The sequence below is a fragment of the Nerophis lumbriciformis genome, linkage group LG05, assembly GCF_033978685.3.
Source record: "Nerophis lumbriciformis linkage group LG05, RoL_Nlum_v2.1, whole genome shotgun sequence".
NCBI lineage: Eukaryota > Metazoa > Chordata > Actinopteri > Syngnathiformes > Syngnathidae > Nerophis > Nerophis lumbriciformis.
The window spans coordinates 16,992,501-17,017,473 of NC_084552.2; the positions used below are offsets into that span (position 1 = coordinate 16,992,501).

The 24,973-nt window shown below is 40.9% G+C and overlaps 1 protein-coding gene across 2 annotated transcripts in view; it reads right to left on the minus strand.

Annotated features, from left to right (window-relative positions):
- zanl (zonadhesin, like) overlaps positions 1–24,973 on the minus strand; it is a 161,317-nt gene that overhangs the window by 3,868 nt on the left and 132,476 nt on the right. The window contains exons 85-91 of one of the 2 annotated variants that reach the window (XM_061961198.2): positions 22,264–22,425; positions 22,050–22,180; positions 20,190–20,392; positions 19,977–20,112; positions 4,802–4,942; positions 4,498–4,591; positions 4,345–4,389 (exon numbers count right to left, since the gene is read on the minus strand). In XM_061961198.2, the coding sequence (XP_061817182.2) occupies positions 4,345–4,389; positions 4,498–4,591; positions 4,802–4,942; positions 19,977–20,112; positions 20,190–20,392; positions 22,050–22,180; positions 22,264–22,425 (912 nt within the window). The remainder of the gene's footprint in view (positions 1–4,344; positions 4,390–4,497; positions 4,592–4,801; positions 4,943–19,976; positions 20,113–20,189; positions 20,393–22,049; positions 22,181–22,263; positions 22,426–24,973) is intronic. The other variant, XM_061961199.2, reaches the window with a different exon arrangement.

Consider the following 24,973-nt stretch of genomic DNA (forward strand, 5'->3'; position numbering starts at 1 on the left):
CTTAATATACAGTGTTTTATCGTTCATAGTTAATATTGTCAATGCCACATTCTTTAATGTACATTCTGGGTGTCTCATTGGGTGAAAAACTGTAAAATTGTATTCTGTTTTTTAAGGTGGTTTGTCACAACGTTTTAATTTTGTTTTAGCATTCTCTCAAACATTAACTGTCTGAGTTTATTATTATTCTTAGTGATCCTGAAAAAAGGGTCCTAAGCACACATACAGCAGATTTTTACAGCGAGATTATATATGACATATAGGTAATTTATGTAATTTGTTTTAACTATTAAATGAACCAAAAATATGACTTATTTTATCTTTGTGAAAATATTGGACACAGTGTGTTGTCAAGCTTATGAGATGCGATGCAAGTGTAAGCCATAGTGACAATATTGTTCTTTTATTTTATACATTTATAAATGTCTAATGATAATGTCAATGAGGGATTTTTAATCACTGCTATGTTGAAATTGTAACTACTATTGATACTGTTGTTGATAATATTCATTTTTGTTTCACTACGTTTAGTTTGTTCTGTGTCGTGTTTGTGTCTCCTCTCAATTGCTCTGTTTATTGCAGTTCTGAATGTTGCTGGGTCGGGTTTGGTTTTGGAATTGGATTGCATTGTTATGGTATTGTTGTGTATTGTTTTGTTGGATTGATTAATAAAAATAAATAAAAAAATAAATAAATAAAAATTTAAAAATAAATAAATACATTTAAATAAATCGAAGAAAAAAAAGAAAAAGAGAATCGATTCTGAATCGCACAACGTGAGAATCGCGATTCGAATTCGAATCGATTTTTCCCCACACCCCTTATATATATATATATATTTATGTGTGTGTATATGTATATATATGTATACATATATATATGTATATATATATATATATACATATATATGTATATATACAGGTAAAAGCCAGTAAATTAGAATATTTTGAAAAACTTGATTTATTTCAGTAATTGCATTCAAAAGGTGTAACTTGTACATTATATTTATTCATTGCACACAGACTGATGCATTCAAATGTTTATTTCATTTAATTTTGATGATTTGAAGTGGCAACAAATGAAAATCCAAAATTCCGTGTGTCACAAAATTAGAATATTACTTAAGGCTAATACAAAAAAGGGATTTTTAGAAATGTTGGCCAACTGAAAAGTATGAAAATGAAAAATATGAGCATGTACAATACTCAATACTTGGTTGGAGCTCCTTTTGCCTCAATTACTGCGTTAATGCGGCGTGGCATGGAGTCGATGAGTTTCTGGCACTGCTCAGGTGTTATGAGAGCCCAGGTTGCTCTGATAGTGGCCTTCAACTCTTCTGCGTTTTTGGGTCTGGCATTCTGCATCTTCCTTTTCACAATACCCCACAGATTTTCTATGGGGCTAAGGTCAGGGGAGTTGGCGGGCCAATTTAGAACAGAAATACCATGGTCCGTAAACCAAGCACGGGTAGATTTTGCGCTGTGTGCAGGCGCCAAGTCCTGTTGGAACTTGAAATCTCCATCTCCATAGAGCAGGTCAGCAGCAGGAAGCATGAAGTGCTCTAAAACTTGCTGGTAGACGGCTGCGTTGACCCTGGATCTCAGGAAACAGAGTGGACCGACACCAGCAGATGACATGGCACCCCAAACCATCACTGATGGTGGAAACTTTACACTAGACTTCAGGCAACGTGGATCCTGTGCCTCTCCTGTCTTCCTCCAGACTCTGGGACCTCGATTTCCAAAGGAAATGCAAAATTTGCTTTCGTCAGAAAACATGACTTTGGACCACTCAGCAGCAGTCCAGCTGGTGTCGGTCCACTCTGTTTCCTGAGATCCAGGGTCAACGCAGCCGTCTACCAGCAAGTTTTAGAGCACTTCATGCTTCCTGCTGCTGACCTGCTCTATGGAGATGGAGATTTCAAGTTCCAACAGGACTTGGCGCCTGCACACAGCGCAAAATCTACCCGTGCCTGGTTTACGGACCATGGTATTTCTGTTCTAAATTGGCCCGCCAACTCCCCTGACCTTAGCCCCATAGAAAATCTGTGGGGTATTGTGAAAAGGAAGATGCAGAATGCCAGACCCAAAAACGCAGAAGAGTTGAAGGCCACTATCAGAGCAACCTGGGCTCTCATAACACCTGAGCAGTGCCAGAAACTCATCGACTCCATGCCACGCCGCATTAACGCAGTAATTGAGGCAAAAGGAGCTCCAACTAAGTATTGAGTATTGTACATGCTCATATTTTTCATTTTCATACTTTTCAGTTGGCCAACATTTCTAAAAATCCCTTTTTTGTATTAGCCTTAAGTAATATTCTAATTTTGTGACACACGGAATTTTGGATTTTCATTTGTTGCCACTTCAAATCATCAAAATTAAATGAAATAAACATTTGAATGCATCAGTCTGTGTGCAATGAATAAATATAATGTACAAGTTACACCTTTTGAATGCAATTACTGAAATAAATCAAGTTTTTCAAAATATTCTAATTTACTGACTTTTACCTGTATACATATATATAAATATATATATATATATACACATATATACATATATATATATGTAAATATATATACATATATATATATACATATATATATATGTATATATATATATATATACATACTGTATTTTCCGCACTATTAGCCGCACCTAAAAACCACAAATTTACTCAAAAGCTGACAGTGCGGCTTTTAACCCGGTGCGCTTTATATATGGATAAATATTAAGATTCATTTTCAGAAAGTTTCGGTCTCGCAACTTCGGTAAACAGCCGCCATCTTTTTTCCCGGTAGAACAGGAAGCGCTTCTTCTTCTACGCAAGCAACCGCCAAGGTAAGCACCCGCCCCTATAGAACAGGAAGCGCTTCTTCTTCTACTGTAAGCAACCACCCGCCTGCGTAGAAGAAGAAAAAGCGTGCGGATATCACCGTATGTTTCATTTCCTTTGTGTGTTTACATCTGTAAAGACCACAAAATGGCTCCTACAAAGCGACAAGGATCCGGTTCATGAAAAGACGCAATCTCTCCATCCGCACACGAATTACTACCGTATTTCACAGCAACTGATATTCCTGTGAACCGCACTGTGGAACGGGAGCACGTACGGTGAATATTCGCACCACAGGGAATGAGAAGTCATCCTTCACTGTGGTTCTAGCTTGCCATGCTAATGAAACTTCCACCCATGGTGATATTCAAAAGGAAGACCTTGCCAAAAGAGACCTTTCCAGCCGGCGTCATCATAAAAGCTAACTCGAAGGGATGGATGAAGAAAAGATGAGCGAGTGGTTAAGGTAAGTTTAAGTTTACGCGAAGAGGCCGGGTGGCTTTTTTCACGCAGCTCTGTCCATGTTGATATACGTATGTTTGTGATTGCACATTTGCGTACATTTTGGGAGTGAACAGAGTTGTTAGAACGCTGGTTTTTAATATATTATTAAAGTTTGACTGACCTATCTGACTGTTTTTTTGACATTCCTTTAGCGCAGTTAGATGCGGCTTACAACACCGGGCGGCTTATAGGTGGACAAAGTTTTGAAATATGCCGTTCATTGAAGGCGCGGCTTTTAACCCAGGGCGCCTTATGGTGCGGAAAATACGATATATATATATATATATACATATATATACATATACACACACAAATATATATGTGTGTATATGTATATATACACATATACATATGTGTATATATATGTATATATATGAGTGTATATGTATATATACACATATACATATGTGTATATATATGTATATATATGTGTGTATATGTATATATATATATATATACACATATACATATGTGTATATATATGTATATATATGTGTGTATATGTATATATATATATATATATACACATATACATATATATATGTGTGTATGTTTGTATATATATATATATATATATATATATATATATATATATATATGTGTGTGTGTGTATATGTATGTGTGTGTATATGTACAGTATGTATATGTATATATATGTGTGTATAAAATATATATATACACATACATATATGGGGTCAATTAATTATATTCTATTTAAATTATTATGTATATACTACTGTTCTTGTGGTACTCATTAGGCAACACATGGGATCTCGGGGGCCATCTCATTTGTCTCATATGTGCTGGTATGACAATAAAGTTCCTTGAATCTTATCTAGCGGTATAAAGTGTGCAATTGTTTGCACTCTGACTAAAATTAATCTTAAGAGAAACAACAGACATAAAAATAACATCTATATAATAAATAAGATGGAGTAAATTGCTTTGCAATTAGCCTCGCAAGCAGGCCCATAATAATATACAGCATATGGTTTCGCTCACCTACTGTGAGATGACAGCGTCTTCTGAATTACATAAACGTGTGATCTGAAAACACAACAATGATCACACTCTTTGGTCTTCACTGCTACAACAAAACAAGGTAGGTGGAAAGAAAAAAACAAACAAACACAAAACGTGTCGAGAGAGACTTACTTTGTGCTTTTGCAAACGCACACGATGGTGACCACAACAATGATGATGACGACCAGGGACACCAGCACGGCAATCAGGATGATCCATTTGGTTTCTGAAAGACACAAATGTATCATTTTATTTCAACACTCCAATCTCAACAAACGTATTTCCCTAATGAAAGAAAAGTAACAAATAAATTTTTCTATCTAACTACAACTATTCGTAACTTTGAAACTTTTTTCATAATTGCAAGTTAAATCTTGGAAGTTGTGGAACTTTGTCTGTCCAAGTTCTGTCTGTAGTTGAAAGGTTGAGTGGTTACCAAGTCCTCCAGTCTCAGGCGTGATCTCGATCTCACAGTTGGGTCCTTGGTAGCCTTCAGTGCAGACACAGGTGTAGGAGACGTTGCCGGCCTCGTTACAGAGTCCTCCATTGAGACACGGGCTACTCAGGCAAGGACTGGCTGATGAGAAAGGCGACACGTTACTTTAATTATTAGTGGCCAACACAATGCACACAATATTACAAACCAAAAACCAGTGAAGTTGGCACGTTGTGTAAATCGTAAATAAAAACAGAATACAATGATTTGCAAATCCCTTTCAACCTATATTCAATTGAATAGACTGCAAAGACAAGATACTTAACGTTCGAACTGGAAAACTGTGTTATTTTTTTGCAAATACTCCTTTGGAATTTGATGCCTGCAATACGTTTAAAAAAAGCTGGCACAAGTGGCAAAAAAGACTGAGAAAGTTGAGGCACGCTCATCAAACACTTATTTGGAACATCCCACAGGTAAACAGTGTTGGGACTAACGCGTTACAAACTTTGTAACGCGTTACTGTAACGCCGTCATTTTCGACGGTAACTAGTAGTCTAACGCGTTATTTTTCATATTCAGTAACTCAGTTACCGTTACTACATGATGCGTTACTGCGTTATTTTACGTTAGTTTTTATATAGTACCGGCTAGAAACTGAGAAGATCTGAATGTGTTTTATTGGAGAGCTGCGGTGTCTTCCTTCTGAATCTTCCTGTCTCACAAGAGGCGCGCTGTGTGTGGGGGTGGTGGACGGCGTGGCGTGTCTGTGTTTACTAACAACAAGACATCATGGCAGAGCCGGAGTCGAGTTTCTTAACATGGAGATATTCACACTACTTTTGTCGAGCACAAAGAAAATAACATTTTAGTTAAATGTAAGTTGTGTCGTGGATCAAAGATCCTATCTACTGCCCAAAACAGCAATTCAAATCTGCTGAAACAGCTAAAAAAGCAACATGCTTCGACAAAGCTATTAAAGAGAGAGACAGACTCCGATGCCACTTCACCTCCACCTCCACATAAGCAACAGTGGCTGGATTTTAACGGAGGGACTGCTAGCCAGGACAACATTGATAGAGCCATTGCAGCGTATGTGGTAGAAGACATTCAGGCTATTTCTACAGTGGCAGCTAATTAGCATGATATTTCTATAAACTAAAACTGGGGAAATGACTACAGTGTTCTGGGCTTCAGTACAGTGTTGATCTCCTGAAGACATGATTTTATTTCATAATTCCTTGAGAGAAAAAAAACGGCTGGTTATTGCAAGGAATTTAGGGATTTCACCAACTTCCGTCCGTAATATCATCAAAAGTTTCAGAGAATCTGGAGAAATCACTGCACGTAAGTGGCTCAGCCCGTGACCTTGGATCCCTCAGGCAGTACTGCATCAAAAGGCGACATCAGCGTGTAAAGGATATCACCACATGGGCTCAGGAACACTTCAGAAAACCACTGTCAGTAACTACAGTTGGTCGCTACATCTGTAAGTGCAAGTTAAAACTAGACTTTGCAAAGCCAAAGCCATTCATCAACAACACCCAGAAACGCCGCCGGCTTCGCTGAGCCCGAGCTCATCTAAGATTGACTGATACAAAGTGGAAAAGTGTTCTGTGGTCTGATGAGTCCACAGACTCTTTACGATTTACACAACGCGCCAACTTCACTGGTTTTGGGTTTTGTATATTACATTACCACGTTACAGTTCCATACAATACATTGTTATTGGACTTTATTGATGACTTTTTATGTCGTAATCTTTTATGTCATAATCGTTAAAAGGTGCAGCATCGTCTTGTAAAATTGTGACATTATTTATCTCGTAAATTAGACTTTTTTTCATTATTTGACAAGGAAAGTAAATAAACTAAGGTCCATCATGTTACTTTATTTTAATAACTTTCCTTTTTTTTTGTCGTATTTGTTCCCAATTTTTAGATTGTAGACTTTTTTTCTACAATGACTAACTTTACAGGAGTCCTACAAGTATTATGCAAAACCAACTTTCCATACCTATTGGTACCTGTTTTTGTGTATTTGGAATCGGTGTAAGTCTCGGAGGCATGGCGGAGATATTTATAAAATAATCTTGCCTTTCTTCATACGTCCTCCAAACAAGCCGTTTGGAATTTGCCCCAATTTGTAACGTGTTTACAATTGGTGAGGTCAGCGGATATCTCCATATATGGTAGAAACTTACCCAAAGTGCTTGGCACATTGTAGTTTGATGGCCTAAGTAAAAAATGTGCTTCTTTTTATCTATCCTCTTATTGTGGGGCGGACTGGCTTGTACATGCAAATGCATCCTCTGCCGTTGCCATTTTTAATGCAAAGTACGGCTGGGCGATATTGGCTTTTATTAATATCTCGATATTCTTAGGCCATATCGCGATATACGATATATATATCGATACTTTGCCTTAGCCTTGAATGAACACTTGATGCATATAATAGGGCGCATTAAAGGAGTCATATTATTATTATTTTTCTAAATTGAAAACACTTCCTTGTGGAACATGTATTGGTGGTTCTCTGGTCAAAATGTTGCATAGATGATGTTTATGGGGCCATGTCCTCCGCTATGTAATAAGTTACTGCGAACGTTATCTCCTTGTGTTTGTGACTATGTTTTTCATATGGTGTTGATCTGTAAATGGAAGACGTCAGGCTCATTTGTCAGTGCAGGTTGTTTCGGCCTTTTTTTGGGTGTGGCACCGGCCGGAGACGTTAACGTGCGGAGTTTCAAGCACTATTCATTCTCTCGCGGGTGACTTTTTAAATGAAAGAACAAATTAGTAGTGCTGCTACCAATGTTCCCTCTAATTGTTCATGTGTCTGAGCAAACAAAAACTCCCTGAGCATTCAGTGGAGCACATGTGAGCAACATCACACGTGGCAATACCAGCAGCACACCTGACTCAAACCAATCTTTTATACTCAGTGGCCTAGTGGTTAGAGTGTCCGCCCTGAGATCGGTAGGTTGTGAGTTCAAACCCCGGCCGAGTCATACCAAAGACTATAAACATGGGAGCCATTACCTCCCTGCTTGGCACTCAGCATCAAGGGTTGGAATTGGGGGTTAAATCATCACAAATGATTCCCGGGCGTGGCCAACGCTGCTGCCCACTGCTCCCCTCACCTCCCAGGGGGTGATCAAGGGTGAATGGTCAAATGCAGAGAATAATTTCGCCACACCTAGTGTGTGTGTGACAATCATTGCTACTTTAACTTTTAACTTTAATAACATCCAAATGAGAGGAGTCATTTTCATGAGATTATTTAGTAATATTAGTGATTTGGCCCACTTGTAATGAAAATAAAAGAAATCTTGTTTTTCATAAGCTATGGATTAGTATTGTACAATATGTCTGTTTGGGGGTCCTGCTTTGGAAATCATTTGTACCCCTTTCAGAGATCACATTTAGTTGCCCTTAAACATCCTCATGTTGCACAATGAAATGTAAGCATAGGATGAAGTGTGCATTCCTGTAACTTTCTCTAGTAACAGCATTCCATCATTAATATGAATAAATTAACATTAATAATAAATGACAGTAGAATAAGCACACGTATGACTGAGGAGTCATAGTGTAACTTTGTGTGGTGTTTGAGTTGTCCGACTTTTTGTGTGGCCATAAACGCACCAGTGGCTTAGTGGTATGCGTGTTGGTGACAGATGACAAGTTGCTTTTGGCCTGCTTTGTATGGCAGAAAATGACTAGTTGCTCGAGATAGAAGTTTTTTACTCATGTTTTTGGTGTGGTTATGGCCGAATATAAACAGTTTTGCTCAATAAAGTGATCGATATAATTCCTGACCTCGAAGCATCTCGATAGACGTTACAATAATTGAACGGTGTTGACGAACACCGTTAGGGCCGCTTGTTGCCACTGTCACTCAGAGTTGCATTCATACTTGCCAACCTTGAGACCTCCAATTTCGGGGGGTGGGTGCGGGGGGCGTGGTTGGGGCGGGGGCGTGGTTAAGAGGGGAGGAGTATATTTACAGCTAGAATTTACCAAGTCAAGTATTTCATATATATATATATATATATATATAGCCCTGCGATGAGGTGGCGACTTGTCCAGGGTGTACCCCGCCTTCCGCCCGATTGTAGCTGAGATAGGCTCCAGCGCCCCCCGCGACCCCAAAGGGAATAAGCGGTAGAAAATGGATGGATGGATATATATATATATATATATATATCCCTGCGACCCCGAAGGGAATAAGCGGTAGAAAATGGATGGATGGATGGATGGATATATATATATAAGAAATAATTGACTTTCAGTGAATTCTAGCTATATATATATATATATATATATATAAATAAAATAAATACTTGAATTTCAGTGTTCATTTATTTACACATATACACACACATAACACTCATCTACTCATTGTTGAGTTAAGGGTTGAATTGTCCATCCTTGTTCTATTCTCTGTCACTATCTTTCTAACCATGCTGAACACCCTCTCTGATTATGCATTGCTGTGTGGCACGCACAAAAGTGCTTTTATCAAATGCACTAGATGGCAGTATTGTCCTGTTTAAGAGTGTCACAACATTGCTGTTTACGGCAGACGGACTGCTTTACTGTAGACGTTCTTTATATTGTGGGAAAGCGGACTCAGGTCCGCATGGAGTTGGAGGGGGCGTGGCCTCCAGCTCCGCCTGAATTTCGGGAGATTTTCGGGAGAAAATTTGTCCCGGGAGGTTTTCGGGAGAGGCGCTGAATTTCGTGAGTCTCCCGGAAAATCCGGGAGGGTTGGCAAGTATGGTTGCAATTCAAAATTACACAGAATAAATGTGTTTATTTTGTTTAGAATTCAGATGAGATTTGATTTGGTGTGCGGCATATATTTGCTGTGTGCAGAGGACGCTTGAGCAGTGCGCAATTGCGCAGGCGTGCACCTTAGAGGGAACGTTGGCTGCTACCTTTTGTAGCAACGCTTCTGCTGCATACTTTGCATATTACTGTTGTCTGCTGAATATCTTCCCACTTGAAGCTAAACTACCGCCAGATGATGGACCCCGTGCTGTTTTTTTGGGCATTAATTGTTCTTTCTCCATTTGTGATCAGTTTCGCACCTTCTCTTATATTGTCACTCGCACCGCTCCGCTTGTACCACCTGCCTCAGCTAACGTTAGCATGCTGCTACCTCTCTGCTGGGCGAGGGCGAATGACGCTGCACGCGCGACAGTATGTGACGTATGGAAGAAGGTGCGCTTGTTTTACGCCCCTGTGAGAAGGAGACTAGAAAGAGTGAAAAAAGCCTGTAGTGTAATGCCCGCAGCTAAAAGCAACTGCGTGACAACGTATACTCCAATATCACGATATAATAATTTTCTATATCGCACAGAGGCGAACCCGCGATATTTCGAGAATATAAATATATCGCCCAGCCCTAATGTAAAGTAGCGTATAGTTCTAACTTATACCTGTCAGTAGACTGGTGGTGAAAGCGCTAAAAAATACCACATGGCTGGCGGGGAAAAGACGCAGTCGAAGTGGAGGCCCACAAAACGGCGCATCATGAGAAGACGGTCAGAAAGCGGCTTGAAAACATTCTGTAAAACATAATCTATGCAAAATGTTGACAAAAGAACCACAAGGAAGTGTTTTAAATGTAGAAAATAATCACAGTACTTTACTTTATTTCATATTATTATGACTTTTTTTTTTATAGTATTCTGACTTTATTCCATAAAATCACAATGTATTTTCTTCAGTGTTGGGTTAGTTACTGAAAAGCAGTAACTAGTTACAGTTACTAGTTACTTCATTTCAAAAGTAACTCAGTTACTAACTCAGTTACTTACACCAAAAAGTAATGAGTTACTGTGAAAAGTAACTATTTAGTTACTTCTTTTTTCTTTTTTTTTTAAAGCTCCAATTAATGCCCTTTTAGCCTTCATTTCAGTACTGTTATTGCACTGGAGAATAATACAATCTGTTGATCAACTTGACATGCATTTGCATCACTCAACTCTGCTAAGCCATGTGGTCTACATACAACACACAAAGACAAAGATATGTTACAAAGGCCAATTTGTTTCTGGCCAGAACAAATTGACAAAACTATTTTAAATAGCTGCAACATAACATACATAAGTAACAAACAGCATAATAACAGCATAGATGTAAACCAAGAAAGGCACACACTACATACACAAAGTCTAACCAGGCATTTTCTTCCTCAAGTAATTCTTATACAAAATCATGTCTGAAACCCAGAACACTACACATTTCCCCAGTTTTAGTTTAGAGATAAGGAAAGATTGGCCTGGCCCACTAGGATCCCTCTTTATGTTTGTGAACTTTATAGTCTATACATTTAGAGTGATGTGATAATCAAACACTCTAGAAGTCTAGAATGAAAGAGTATATAAGAGAATTGACAGCAACGTTCCCTCTCAGGAGCGCGCATGTGCAATTTCGCACTGCTCAAGCGTCCTCTGCGCACGGCAAATCTATGCCATGCACAAAATCAAATAAAAAAATAAGCGCATAACAATTTTCGACACGACACGGACACGACAGAGAAAACCGTTTTCGTCATCATTGTTCAAATATTGTAACGTCTGTCGAGACGCTTTGAGGACATGAATTCCATCCATCACTTTACTGAGCAAAACTCTTTACTGTCGGCCATAAACACATCACCAAAACATTAGTAAAAAAAATGATATCTAGCAAAACTGGTAATTTTCTGCAGTACAAACCAGACCAAAAGCAACTTTGTTATATCAACAGCAGCCGCTCGCTCTCTCACGTGCGCCAACACTTGCACATATGGCACTTAGCCAGTGATGCGTTTACAGCCACACAAAAAGTCGGACAACTCCAACACCACACATAAAGTGTCATTCCAGGTCGTTACACTATGATTTACCAATCAAATGTGTGCTTATTCTAGTGTCATTTATTAGGAATCTTAATTTATAAATATTAATCATTAAATGCTGTTAGTATATTAAATAAATACTAATAAAAATATATTTTTTTACAAACAGGAAGTTGCAGGAATGTACACATGATCCCCTGCTTACATCTCATTGTGCAACATGTGAATGTTTTAATGGGAACTAAATGCAATGTCTGAAAGGGGTACAAATTATTTCCAAAGCAGGACCTCCACCCAGACAAACAATACAAGTACACAGTTCATGAAAAACAATATTTTCTGTTATTGTCATTATAAGTGGGCCTAAACACTTATATTAGAAATGGAAATGACTGCTGTCATTTGATTATAATAATAAGAGAATGTTGTCTGTCTATCTGTGTTGGCCCTGTGATGAGGTGGGGACTTGTCCAGGGTGTACCCTGCCTTCCGCCCGAATGCAGCTGAGATAGGCTCCAGCGACCCCGAAAGGGACAAGCGGTAGGAAATGGATGGATGGATGGAGATGTAAGTTGTTATTTAGTGAGGTTTGGGACAGGTGTGCTGCTGGTGTAGCCACAGTGTGCACGTCTAAAGTTGCTCACATGGACTCCACTCAATGCTCAGGGAGTTTTTGCGTTTGCTCACACATGAACAATTAGAGGGAACATTGATTGACAGAGTGTGTACCTTCAGCGGTGAATGGTGGTGGTGGTGGAGGTGAAGTGGCATCAGAGTCTCTGTCTCTCTTTACTAGCTTCGTCGAAGCATGTTGCTATGTAGCTTGTTTCAGCAGATTTGAATTGCTGTTTTGGGCAGTAGATGGCATCTTTGATCCAAAGCACAATTTACATTTAACTAAAATGTTATTTTCTTTGTGCTCGACAAAAGAAAAGTAGTGAAAATATCTCCATGTTAGCAAACTCGGCTCCTGGCTCCGCCATGATCAGACACGCCCCCCCCCCCTCGCTCCCCACACTCACACTCAGACACACCCACACAGAGCGCATCTCTCTCTCTCTTCTCCGGCTTGTGACACAAGAAGAATCAGCTCAGCGCGCCGATAAAATACACTTTATACTACATAAAAAGTAACGTAAAATAACGCAGTAACGCATCATGTAGTAACGGTAACTGAGTTACTGAATATAAAAAAATAACGCGTTAGATTACTAGTTACCGCCGAAACTAACGGCGTTACAGTAACGCGTTACTTTGTAACGCGTTAGTCCCAACACTGATTTTCTTAATATTAAAACTGTATCTCTGTTTTTCTAAAGCCACTTCCAATCCTGTATACCGTATTTTCCGGACTATAAAGCGCACTTAAAATGCATTTTTTTTCTCAAAAATCGACAGTGTGCCTTATAACCCGGTGCGCCTAATGTATGGAGTAAGTTTGGTTGAGTTTACCCACCTCGAAGCTATTTTATTTGGTACATGGTGTAATGATAAGTGTGACCAGTAGATGGCAGTCAAACATAAGAGATAAGGTGTAGGCTGCACTATGATGGCAATATGACTCAAGTAAACAACGCCAACATTTTAAATGTTCCATTGAAAATATAGAACATTACACACGGCGCTCAAAATTCTATCAAAATGTTTTAGTATAACTTTGGTACGCTATGAAGCCGCACCGCTTGAAGGATTATACTGTGCTTCAACATACGAATAGTATTATGGTGTGTGTATAAGGTAAGACATATTATCTGACGTTTTGTTTCGCAATATTATGCAAAATAAACTTTTCTTACCTTCTGGTATCTGCTGATCTGTATTTCGGATCTGCATAAATCCAGAATAATTGCGCGCATATGCGCCGACGCCGTAGTCGATGAGCTTTTTCTTTTTCTCTACCTTCTTGTTATGGGACATTCATCCTCCGCTGTTGCCATTTCTAATATAAAGTAGTGTAAAGTTCTTACTTATATCTGTCAGTAAACTCGCCATAAAAGCGCTAAAACATACCGGTGTAGTGAGTTTAACATTATTCACCCAATGTGGACGGAACACATTTCCGGTGTTGTTGTTTTCGGATGAGGAGATGCTGCTCCGTTATTGATTTCAGTAAAGTCTGAATGTCAATAAAACAGTTAGCTCCATCTTTTGACATTTCTTCCACACCCGTCCTTGCACGCTACACCGCTACAACAAAGATGACGGGGAGAAGACGCTGTCGAAGGTGAGCCACGTAAATAAGACCGCCCACAAAACGGCGCATCTGGAAGCGACTGTCGTAAAGAATCATTTTGACCAAAGAACCACCATTACATGTTATGTAGACCACAAGGAAGTTTTCAATTTAGAAAAACAGATAAATGTGTAACTCCTTTAATGAGCTCTATAATCCGATGCGCCTAATATATGAAAAAAGATCAAAAATAGACCATTCATCTGCAGTGCGCCTTATAATCCGGTGCGCCCTATGGTCCGGAAAATACGATAGTTTAATCTGCAGATGCACATACCGTATTTCCTTGAATTGCCTCCGGGGCGGTAATTAATTTAAAACCTCTTCTCACTCCGGCGCTTACCAAAGGAATGCGGTAAATGTAAGCATGCGCTAATTATTTTAAAACCTCTTCTCACTCCGGCGCTTACCAAAGGCATGCGGTAAATTTAGGCTTGCGCTTATAAATTTGAGTGTGATGTAAGGATACCATCATGAAAAGCACATTTAATAAAAAAAACTTTATTATGGTCTTACCTTTACTTATAAATGAAGTCCATGCGCAGCTCCTTCTGACCAAAAGCATCGATAACTTGTTTATAGAAGTCTTCCTTATCTTTCTTCAGTTTTAAACGTCTTTCTGTCTCGATGGAGATCTTCCTTTAATTATTATCTCCTGCTTCGATTGAAAGTCCAGTTTGGAAATCGGTTTTATTTTAGATATGTAATCCTCCATGTTAAAAGTGCAAGAGAGAGGAAAAAATAAACGATCGCTGCTCACTGTTGCTGCATGTTGTCACTTCTTCTGCAGCCGAGTAGTCGCAAGAAGGATCACTAGCGCCCTCTGAGGCGGTAGTCATTTAATAACTCATATTTGACACACGCAGCTACGGTATATTAATAAAACAAAGCTGCTTACTGTTCTTTTTAGCATATTCAATAGCTTGGACTTTAAATCCTACTGAATAGCTCTTAATCTTCTTCCCTTTATGCGATTTCAAGTTATTGAAATCAGCCTCCTCCATTTTGAAAATGATGACAGGTGAAGTGTCACTCGTGACATGACGAATTTGACACAGCGGAAATTCTAGGCATATGCTAATTATTTTGCGAAACGAGTTTGACCCGGCGGAAATTGTAGACATGCGCTAATAAAAATTATATTTTGCGAAACGAGTTTGACCCGGCGTTAATCCTGAGCCGGCGGTAATGCTAAGCATGCGCTAATTATTTTGCGAAACGAGTTTGACCCGGCGGTAATTCTAGGCAGGCGCATACTATATACCCGGCGGCAATTCAAGGAAATACGGTACATAGCACACATTTGGGCTGTGGATTTAATGTGGACTTTAACGTTTATTTCCTAACAGCTGAACTTTTGAGTACTGCAACTTTACTCACGGAAAATGTATATTTTTTCTGTAAATTGACTTAATTATTTTAAAGGGGAACATTATCACCAGACCTATGTAAGCGTCAATATATACCTTGATGTTGCAGAAAAAAGACCATATATTTTTTTAACCGATTTCCGAAATATAAATGAATGAATTTTGGCGAATTAAACGCCTTTCTATTATTCGCTCTCGGAGCGATGACGTCACAACGTGACGTCACATCGGGAAGCAATCCGTCATTTTCTCACTTTCGTCTGTGTGTTGTTGGAGGGTGTAACAACACGAACAGGGACGGATTCAAGTTGCACCAGTGGCCCAAAGATGCGAAAGTGGCAAGAAATTGGACGAAATTTGTTCAAAATACGAGGCTGTGGGGAAAGCCGACGAAATGGTCAGTCGTTTGTTCCGCACACTTTACCGACGAAAGCTATGCTACGACAGAGATGGCAAGAATGTGTGGATATCCTGCGACACTCAAAGCAGATGCTGACATCAACTCCAAAACTGGACAGATCAGCTTTCAGGAAAAGAGAGCGGATGAGGGTATGTCTACAGAATATATTAATTGATGAAAACTTTATTCATTACTCGCGGTTTTACGTAAATTATTATACATAAACTGTGTTTACCAATAATTTAGCTTAAAAACATTTATTTTTTTCTATCATTCGAGTACATTCGGGTAGTCTTGTGTAATGCAGTATTTTGTGTCTATTTAGGTATGGTTAACCTGAGTGCTGAAATCGTGGAAAAATACATGTTCTTAGCGCGCCTGAAATGGGCTGTCTGCACTCTCAAAGTGCATGTTGTTGCCAAATGTATTTCATATGCTGTAAACCTAGTTCATAGTTGTTAGTTTCCTTTAATGCCAAACAAACACATACCAATCGATGGTTAGAAGGCGATCGCCGAATTCGTCCTCGCTTTCTCCCGTGTCGCTGGCTGTCTTGTCGTTTTCGTCGGTTTTGCTTGCATACGGTTCAAACCGAAATGGCTCAATAGCTTCAGTTTCTTCTTCAATTTCGTTTTCGCTACCTGCCTCAACACTACAACCATCCGTTTTAATACATGCGTAATCTGTTGAATCGCTTAAGCCGCTGAAATCTGAGTCTGAATCCGAGCTAATGTCGCTATACCTTGCTGTTCTATCCGCCATGTTTGTTTGTATTGGCATCACTGTGTGACGTCGCAGGAAAATGGACGGGTGTGTATATAACGATGGTTAAAATCAGGCACTTTGAAGCTTTTTTTAGGGATATTGCGTGATAGGTAAAATTTTGAAAAAAACTTCGAAAAATAAAATAAGCCACTGGGAACTGATTTTTAATGGTTTTAACCCTTCTGAAATTGTGATAATGTTCCCCTTTAAGTTCTGACTTCGTCGCATACAAAGTTGTTCTTGCAATGTTGCATCTTTGCAAAACTTGAAATTGTGCGTTTGCAATTTCTTTCTTCAAACGGTGCTAGTAAAGGTACAAATGTTACCAGTTGTTACTCTCATAACTTTTTGACTTTTGTTGCGATAAAACAGCAACTTGTGATTGTAGACATAAATCCAAATGACGACAGCTCCGCTAAAAGGTTGCCTGTCTCGTGACTTTTTAGTTTTAGCAGTGGTGGGCCAGCCAGCAAGACCTTCTCTGCTGGCCTAGCAAAGTTAAAAGTTAATTTAATGTTTTATTTACTTTCCTTAAACATATAAAAGCATTCATCATATTCATGTCATAATAGGTGCCAGTGTTGCTGTTTTTACGTTAGAGCTTTTATCCTATCAGAATTCAGCCAGCTAGTTGCCAGCCCTGTGTGAAAACTGCTGGACACCTTCTGAAGCAACAAAGCGGTGTCTGTGGTTAACGGAGCACATACCGTCGATAGACAGTTGCGATAGCCAATCAGATCACGAGTTGTTGTCCCTAGGATGCAGCACGTTAAACGTGCGATTAACGTCTCCTGTGACTCATGACAGTCTCAAAAGTTGTGAGTAGTGAAATCAGGAAGTGCTATGCAAATCAACAAAGCCACACGGCAGCCACACTTGGCTAAAAGAGAAATCTGATAACTATTCGCTTTTTTAACCCAAGATGGCCGAAGGAGAGCAAAACATTGATTAGGTTGCAAATATATACTTGCAAGGCAATGTTCAGGAAGGACATTTTAAGAGAAGCTAGATCTCGTGAGACAAGGTTGGACCACCCCCGGTGAAATCTACCAACTATGAGCGATACTCCCGCTTTATGGCTTCTGTTCGGTGCTGCAAATTGTAAATTCCAATATTTAATTTCTTAATTTTTTGGACGGTACCACATTGAGGTATGTTTGACAGAGGGCTGCCGTGGCGGAGTCCAACTCTCACTGGAAACGGATCCGACTTACTGACGGCAATGCGAGCCAAGCTCTGACACTGATCCTACAGGGAGCGGACCGCCACAATCAGGCGGTCCGACACACTATACTCTCCACAGGACCGAATATCTTCTCCAAGTCCACAAAACACATGTAGACTGGTTGGGCAAATTCCCATACACCCTCAAGGATCCTGCCGAGAGTATAAAAACCACACAGCTCCTCCTGAATCCGAGAGTATAAAAACCACACAGCTCTTCCTGAATACGAGGTTCGACTATCCGGCATAGCCTCCTCTCCAGTAAACTTGAATAGACCTTACCATTAAGGCTGAAGAGTGTGATCCAACGATAGTTGGAACACACCCTGCGGTTCCCCTTTTTAATTAGAGGAACCACCACCCCGGTCTGCAAATCCAGAGGCACCGCCCCCGATGTCTACGCAACACTGCAGAGTCTTGCCAATCAAGACAACCCCACAGCTCCCAGAGCCTTAAGGAACTCTGGGCAGATCTCATCCACCCCCGGGGCCCTGCCACCGAGGAACTTTCTAAACAACCTCAGCCCCAGAAACCGGAGAGCCCACAACAGAGTCCCCAGGCACTACGTCCTCATTGGAAGACGTGGAGGTGGGATTGAGGAGGTCTTCGAAGAATTCCTTCCATAGATCCACAACATCCGCAGTCGACGTCAGCAGAACACCGTCCCCACTATACATGGTGTTGACAGTGCACTGTTTCCCCCTCCTGAGGCGGCGGAATCGCTTTGAAGCTGTCCGGAAGTTGTTCTCCATGGCTTCTCTGAACTCCTCCCATGTCCGAGTTTTTGCCTCTACAACCGTCAAAGCCGCACACCACTTGGCCTGTCGGTACCTGTCCGCTGCCTCCGGAGTCCCATGAGCCAAAAGGACTCATGTGGAGGGGGGCGTGGCCTGCAGGCCTGCAGCAAAGCGGGGTGTGTCGAAGTCAACGACAGGTGGGTAGATGGCCCAGGTGGACCTTATTATCTAATCACCTGTCACTCTATTTAAGCAGCAACCGGGGAGAAGAGGTTGTGGGAGCTGGCGTGAGAGCGAGAGTATGCCTGTCAAAGCCTCCCTCGTCACATGTTCGAAGTTCTTCCGGAGGTGAAAATTAAAACTCTCTCTGATGAGAGACTCTGCCAGACGCTCCCAGCAGACCTTCACAATGCGTTTGGGTCTGCCAGGTCTGTCCGGCATCCTCCTCCACCATCGGAGTTGACTCGACACCAGGTGGTGATCGGTTGAAAACTGCCCCTCACTTCACCCGAGTGTCCAAAGCATTCATCCATCCATTTTCTACCTCTTGTCCCTTTTGGGGTTGCGGGGGTGCTCGAGCTTATCACAGCTGCATTCGGGTGGAAGGCGGTGTACACCCTGGACAAGTCGCCACCTCATCGCAGGGCCAACACAGATAGACAGACAACATTCACACTCACATTCACACACTAGGGCCAATTTTAGTGTTGCCAATCAACCTATCCCCAGGTGCATGTCCAAAGCATGATACCGCAAATTTGATGATACAACCACAATGTCGTCGAACTGTGGCCTACGGTGTCCTGGTGCCAAGTGCACATATGCACACCCTTACATTTGCACATGGTGTTCGTTATGGACAATCTGTTACGAGCATAACAGTCTAACAACAAAACACTACTCTGGTCCAGATCAGGGCAGTCGTTTCTTCCAATCACGCCTCTCCGGGTCTCACTGTCGTTGCCAACGTGAGCGTTGAAGACCCCCATTAGAACAAGGTAATCACCAGAGGGAGCACTCTCCAGTACTCCTTCTAGGGACTCCAAAAAGTGTGTGCACTCTGAGCTGCTGTTTGGTGCGTAAGCACAAACAAAAAGTTAGGACCCATTCTCCCACTCGGAGGCTGAGGGAAGCTACCCTCTCGTCCACCGGGTTAAACTCCAACGTGCAGACTTTGAGCCGCGGGGCAACAAGTATTGCCACCCCCGCTCGTCGGACCGCCAAGGGCCCAGCCTTTGACTGCCGCCCAGCTCACACTGCACCCGACTTCTATGGGTGAGCCCTTTGGAGATTTCGAGTGCATATTATTTAAAATGTTATGGTTCTGTCAGAAATCTGATTAGTGGGGTGGCAATCCTTTGATTTTGTATTTTTATATTTGAATGTTAGGCATTTTAATGAGGGTGTATCTTCCGGCATTCAAGCGCCAAATGTTGGGAGCTATTCATCTTTCTATTGCTATTCCAATTTCTGGTAACATTACGACTCTTCTAACTGTATGACTTTATTGTAACATTACAACTCTTGTCTTTATTCAATGACTTCATTCTCATTTTACCCCTTGTAAAGTCACAACGTTATTATTGGTACTAACCTTTATGGCAGTCGCGTTTGTAGTTGTAGACAGTGCAGACGTATCCCTCCTGGCATCTTTTGTCCAGGCACACGACGCCAGTGGCGGTGCATGTACATGCCTGAGAACAGTCTTCTGTCACGAAGGTTTCCTTCAGCTGGAAGTGCAGACAAATACGGATGTGACTAACTATGTAAAGGATCGTGGCCTGAAGAAGACTAATGAGGTGTTTACGGGGTAGTATCTGTCGAGGAACATGCAGCCGCACTGTGCATATGGCACGCACGCGCCCTCGCTCATGACGAAGCCAGCGTTGCACTGGCAGCCCTCCGCGCAGGAAGTGACATCACACTGCGAAGGGGCCGCCAGGTCGGCACAGGAAGAGGGGCACTGCGACATGCAGGACAAGTAGCTGCTGTTCGCTTGGCACTGCAACTCTGGAAGAGAGAGGGGGAAGTGCTGTAAGTCAATATGACTGCATGGAATACCAATCCCTTGCTACTGTCATAGTCTATCCAGTCAGAGCATTTCCCTGTTGCGCTCCCTTTTTGTTTGTCTAATCATAAAATATCCTTTTTTTTACTGCATGCTGCCATGTTCGTCTGCATTTAAAATCACTACAACCTTCCTCGTCATGGACCGTTTAGTAAAATTGCGACTCGTTAGCTTTTTTCGTAATTTTCTTGCTACTTCATTGTTGTAATATTATGAATTGTAATTAGAGATGTCCGATAATGGCTTTTTTGCCGATATCCGATATTGTCCAACTCTTAATAACCGATACCGATATCAACCGATACCGATATATACAGTCGTGGAATTAACACATTATTATGCCTAGTTTTGTTGTGATGTCCCGCTGGATGCATTAAACAATGTAACAAGGTTTTCCAAAATAAATCAACTGAAGTTATGGAAAAAAATGCCAACATGGCACTGCCATATTTATTTTTAAAGTCACAAAGTGCATTATTGTTTTTCAACATGCCTCAAAACAGCAGCTTGGAATTTGGGACATGCTCTCCCTGAGAGAGCATGGGGAGGTTGAGGTGGGGTGGGGGTTAGGGGGTAGCGGGGGGTGTATATTGTAGCGTCCCGTAAGAGTTAGTGCTGCAAGGGGTTCTGGGTATTTGTTCTGTTGTGTTTATGTAGTGTTACGGTGCGGATGTTTTCCCGAAATGTGTTTGTCATTCTTGTTTGGTGTGGGTTCACAGTGTGGCGCATATTTGTAACAGTGTTAAAGTTGTTTATACGGCCACCCTCAGTGTCAATCAATCAATCAATCAATGTTTATTTATATAGCCCTAAATCACAAGTGTCTCAAAGGGCTGCACAAGCCACAACGACATCCTCGGTACAGAGCCCACATTAGGGCAAGGAAAAACTCACCCCAGTGATACGTCGATGTGAATGACTATGAGAAACCTTGGAGAGGACCGCATATGTGGGTCCCCCCCCCCCAGGGGAGAACGAATGCAATGGATGTCGAGTGGGTCTGACATAATATTGTGAGAATCCAGTCCATACTCTGGCCGTGTCTGACAGTGTGACCTGTATGGCTGTTGACCAAGTATGCTTTGCATTCACTTGTGTGTGTGAAAAGCCGTAGATATTATGTGACTGGGCCGGCACGCAAAGGCAGTGCCTTTAAGGTTTATTGCCGATCTGCACTTCTCCCTACGTCTGTGTACACAGCGGCGTTTTAAAAAGTCATACATTTTACTTATTGAAACCGATACCGATAATTTCCGATATTACATTTTAAAGCATTTATCGGTCGATAATATCGGCAGTCCGATATTATCGGACATCTCTAAATGTAATATGAATTAATCTCGTAATGGCAGTGCTCTCATAAATGTTGCAACCTGAATGCTATAATATTACAACTTTGTTTCACAACTTTTTGAATGTTCTCCAATTTATTCTCACAAATAACAACATTACACTTCTTTCACCAGATTGTTACTTCATTTTTGTTATTAATTCATCAAAGAACCCACTGCGCTCCACCAAAATGCTACAATATGTTTCATTGAGTAGCCTTAAAAATTGTATGGTAGAAGGAACGGAAAAACAAAATCATCACGTTACCACAGGCTAGTTGTTGCCTCCATGGTCCCAGGGGGACTCCTGCCTCCTGACAGGCAGCAGCATAAGCTTCGTAGCTCGCACAGCGTAACTCTTCACTGCCCTTCTCAGCACACAGGTCGAACACACAGTCGCTATAGTGTAACAATAATACTCATCATTATTATTACAAGTCTTGTTGCTGTTCTTGTTATGCTGAAATGACAGTCGTACTCACTCCTGGTAGCTTGTAGGTGGTAAGATCGCGTGACAGGCAGAAAACGGTCCAGTCGGCTGAGCGAGTGCTCCACATTTAGCGGTGTCGTTATAGATGGTCAGCTCATCCTCAGAACAGTCGGACGTCTCAAAGCCTGAATCTGGTTCTGTGTCCCTTTTTCGCCTGGACAAGACAAACAAATACATATATTCAAAACATTTTAAACATTAGAATCTGGGTAGTTTGAGTCACACATCAAGAGTGTTACTAAAACGGCCTTCTTTCATCTCCGTAATATCGCTAAAATTCATCCCATTTTGTCCACTAGCGATGCTGAGATCATTATTAATGCGTTCGTTACGTCTCGTCTCGATTACTGTAACGTATTATTTTCGGGTCTCCCTATGTCTAGCATTAAAAGACTACAGTTGGTACAAAATGCGGCTGCTAGACTTTTGACAAGAACAAGAAAGTTTGATCATATTACGCCTATACTGGCTCACCTGCACTGGCTTCCTGTGCACTTAAGATGTGACTTTAAGGTTTTACTACTTACGTATAAAATACTACACGGTCTAGCTCCATCCTATCTCGCCGATTGTATTGTACCATATGTCCCGGCAAGAAATCTGCGTTCAAAGAACTCCGGCTGATTAGTGATTGCCAGAGCCCAAAAAAAGTCTGCGGGCTATAGAGCGCTTTCTATTCGGGCTCCAGTACAGTTCGAGATGCTACCTCAGTAGAAGCATTTAAGTCCCATCTTAAAACTCATTTGTATACTCTAGCCTTTAAATAGACCCCCTTTTTAGACCAGTTGATCTGCCGTTTCTTTTCTTTTCTGCTCTGCCCCCCTCTCCCTTGTGGAGGGGGGTAGGGGGGGCACAGGTCCGGTGGCCATGGATGAAGTGCTGGCTGTCCAGAGTCGGGACCCGGGGTGGACCGCTCGCCTGTGCATCGGTTCGGGACATCTCTGCGCTGCTGACCTGTCTCCGCTCGGGATGGTCTCCTGCTGGCCCCACTATGGACTGGACTCTCACTATTATGCTAGATCCACTATGGACTGGACTTTCACAATATTATGCTAGACCCACTCGACATCCATTGCCCTGGGGGGGGGGGGGGGTCACCCACATCTGCGGTCCTCTCCAAGGCATTGTCATCCCACAGGGTTGAGTTTTTCCTTGCCCTGATGTGGGATCTGAACCGAGGATGTCGTTGTGCCTTGTGCAGCCCTTTGAGACATAGGTGATTTAGGGCTGTATAAATAAACATTGATTGACATTGATTGATTGATTGATCTCGCATCTTTGCAGCTTTTTCCAGTAACATTGCAACGTCATCGTCCTTTTACTGTACAACTTTTTCCTTGTCACTTTGAAGCTTTGGAACATAATTGTTATAAATATATATATTTTATTATATATTTATTTTGCTTCTTTCTAGGGCTGTCTTCAAATAGTCAAAGATTTGACGATTACATTCAAAGGGGTCTGATTCCACTATCAACCTTGCAGTCACAAGAAAGCGATCGCTGCTTTCGGGCGCTGCTTCTTAGAGAGCAGAGGCGGTCTTGGTTAGATGTACGCCCTGGGCAACCATCTATTGCCCCCCACCCCCTCCCCCTCACACACACACACACACACACACACACAAAAGACTTACCCTTGAACAACAATGTATTATATTTGTCACAGCTGGTTACACCAGGCCGTGCCTTATGTTGCGTTGTGTTCGTGTTCTTCAATGTATTATGTTAGTTCCTGTCCTGTGCTTTTATTTTGGCGGCTTTTCCAGTTTCGTTGGTGTTTTCCCCTGGCTGCTTCAGTTCTGTCCCGGAGCATTTCTGCTCACCTGTTTTATGTTTGCAATCAAGACAATTTAAGTTGATGCTTTTCCCTACCTTCGTTGTCGGGACATTGCTATCGATTCTCGACCATAGACGAGCCTTTTGATGCTAAGCGCAAGTACATCCGTACTTTGTGGACGCCATCTGCTCCACATTTCCTGTAAGTGTTTTGCATTTTGTTTTGTTTTCGTCATAGCCTGTCCAGTCAGAGCACTTCCCCGTTACTTTCGCTTTTTGTTCGTTTTATCAATAAATAATACATTTTCTACTGCACTCTGCTACCTCGTTCGTTCGCATCCTAAAATCACAACAACCTCCTGCGTCTTCCACGACGCACCGTTTATCAACGCTTGACAACATTATATTGTATTATTTTATTGTATAATCTTAAATACAAAAAGGTAACACGAACATTTTTTTTTGTATTTATATATTATTTTATATTATTATTTGTATATATTATTATTATTTTATATATATATATATATATATATATATATATATATATATATATATATATTAGGGCTGCAACTAACGATTAATTTGATAATCGATTAATCTATCGATTATCACTTTGATTAATCGATTAATAATCGGATAAAAGAGACAAACTACATTTCTATCCTTTCCAGTATTTTATTGAAAAAAACCAGCATACTGGCACCATACTTATTTTGATTATTGTTTCTCAGCTGTTTGTACATGTTGCAGTATATAAATAAAGGTTTATTTTAAAAAATTTAAAAAAATTAATAAATAAAAACATTTTAAAAAATTGCCTCTGCGCATACGCATAGCATAGATCCAACGAATAGATGACTAAATTAATCGCCAACTATTTTTATAATCGATTTTAATCGGTTTTATCGATTAGTTGTTGCAGCC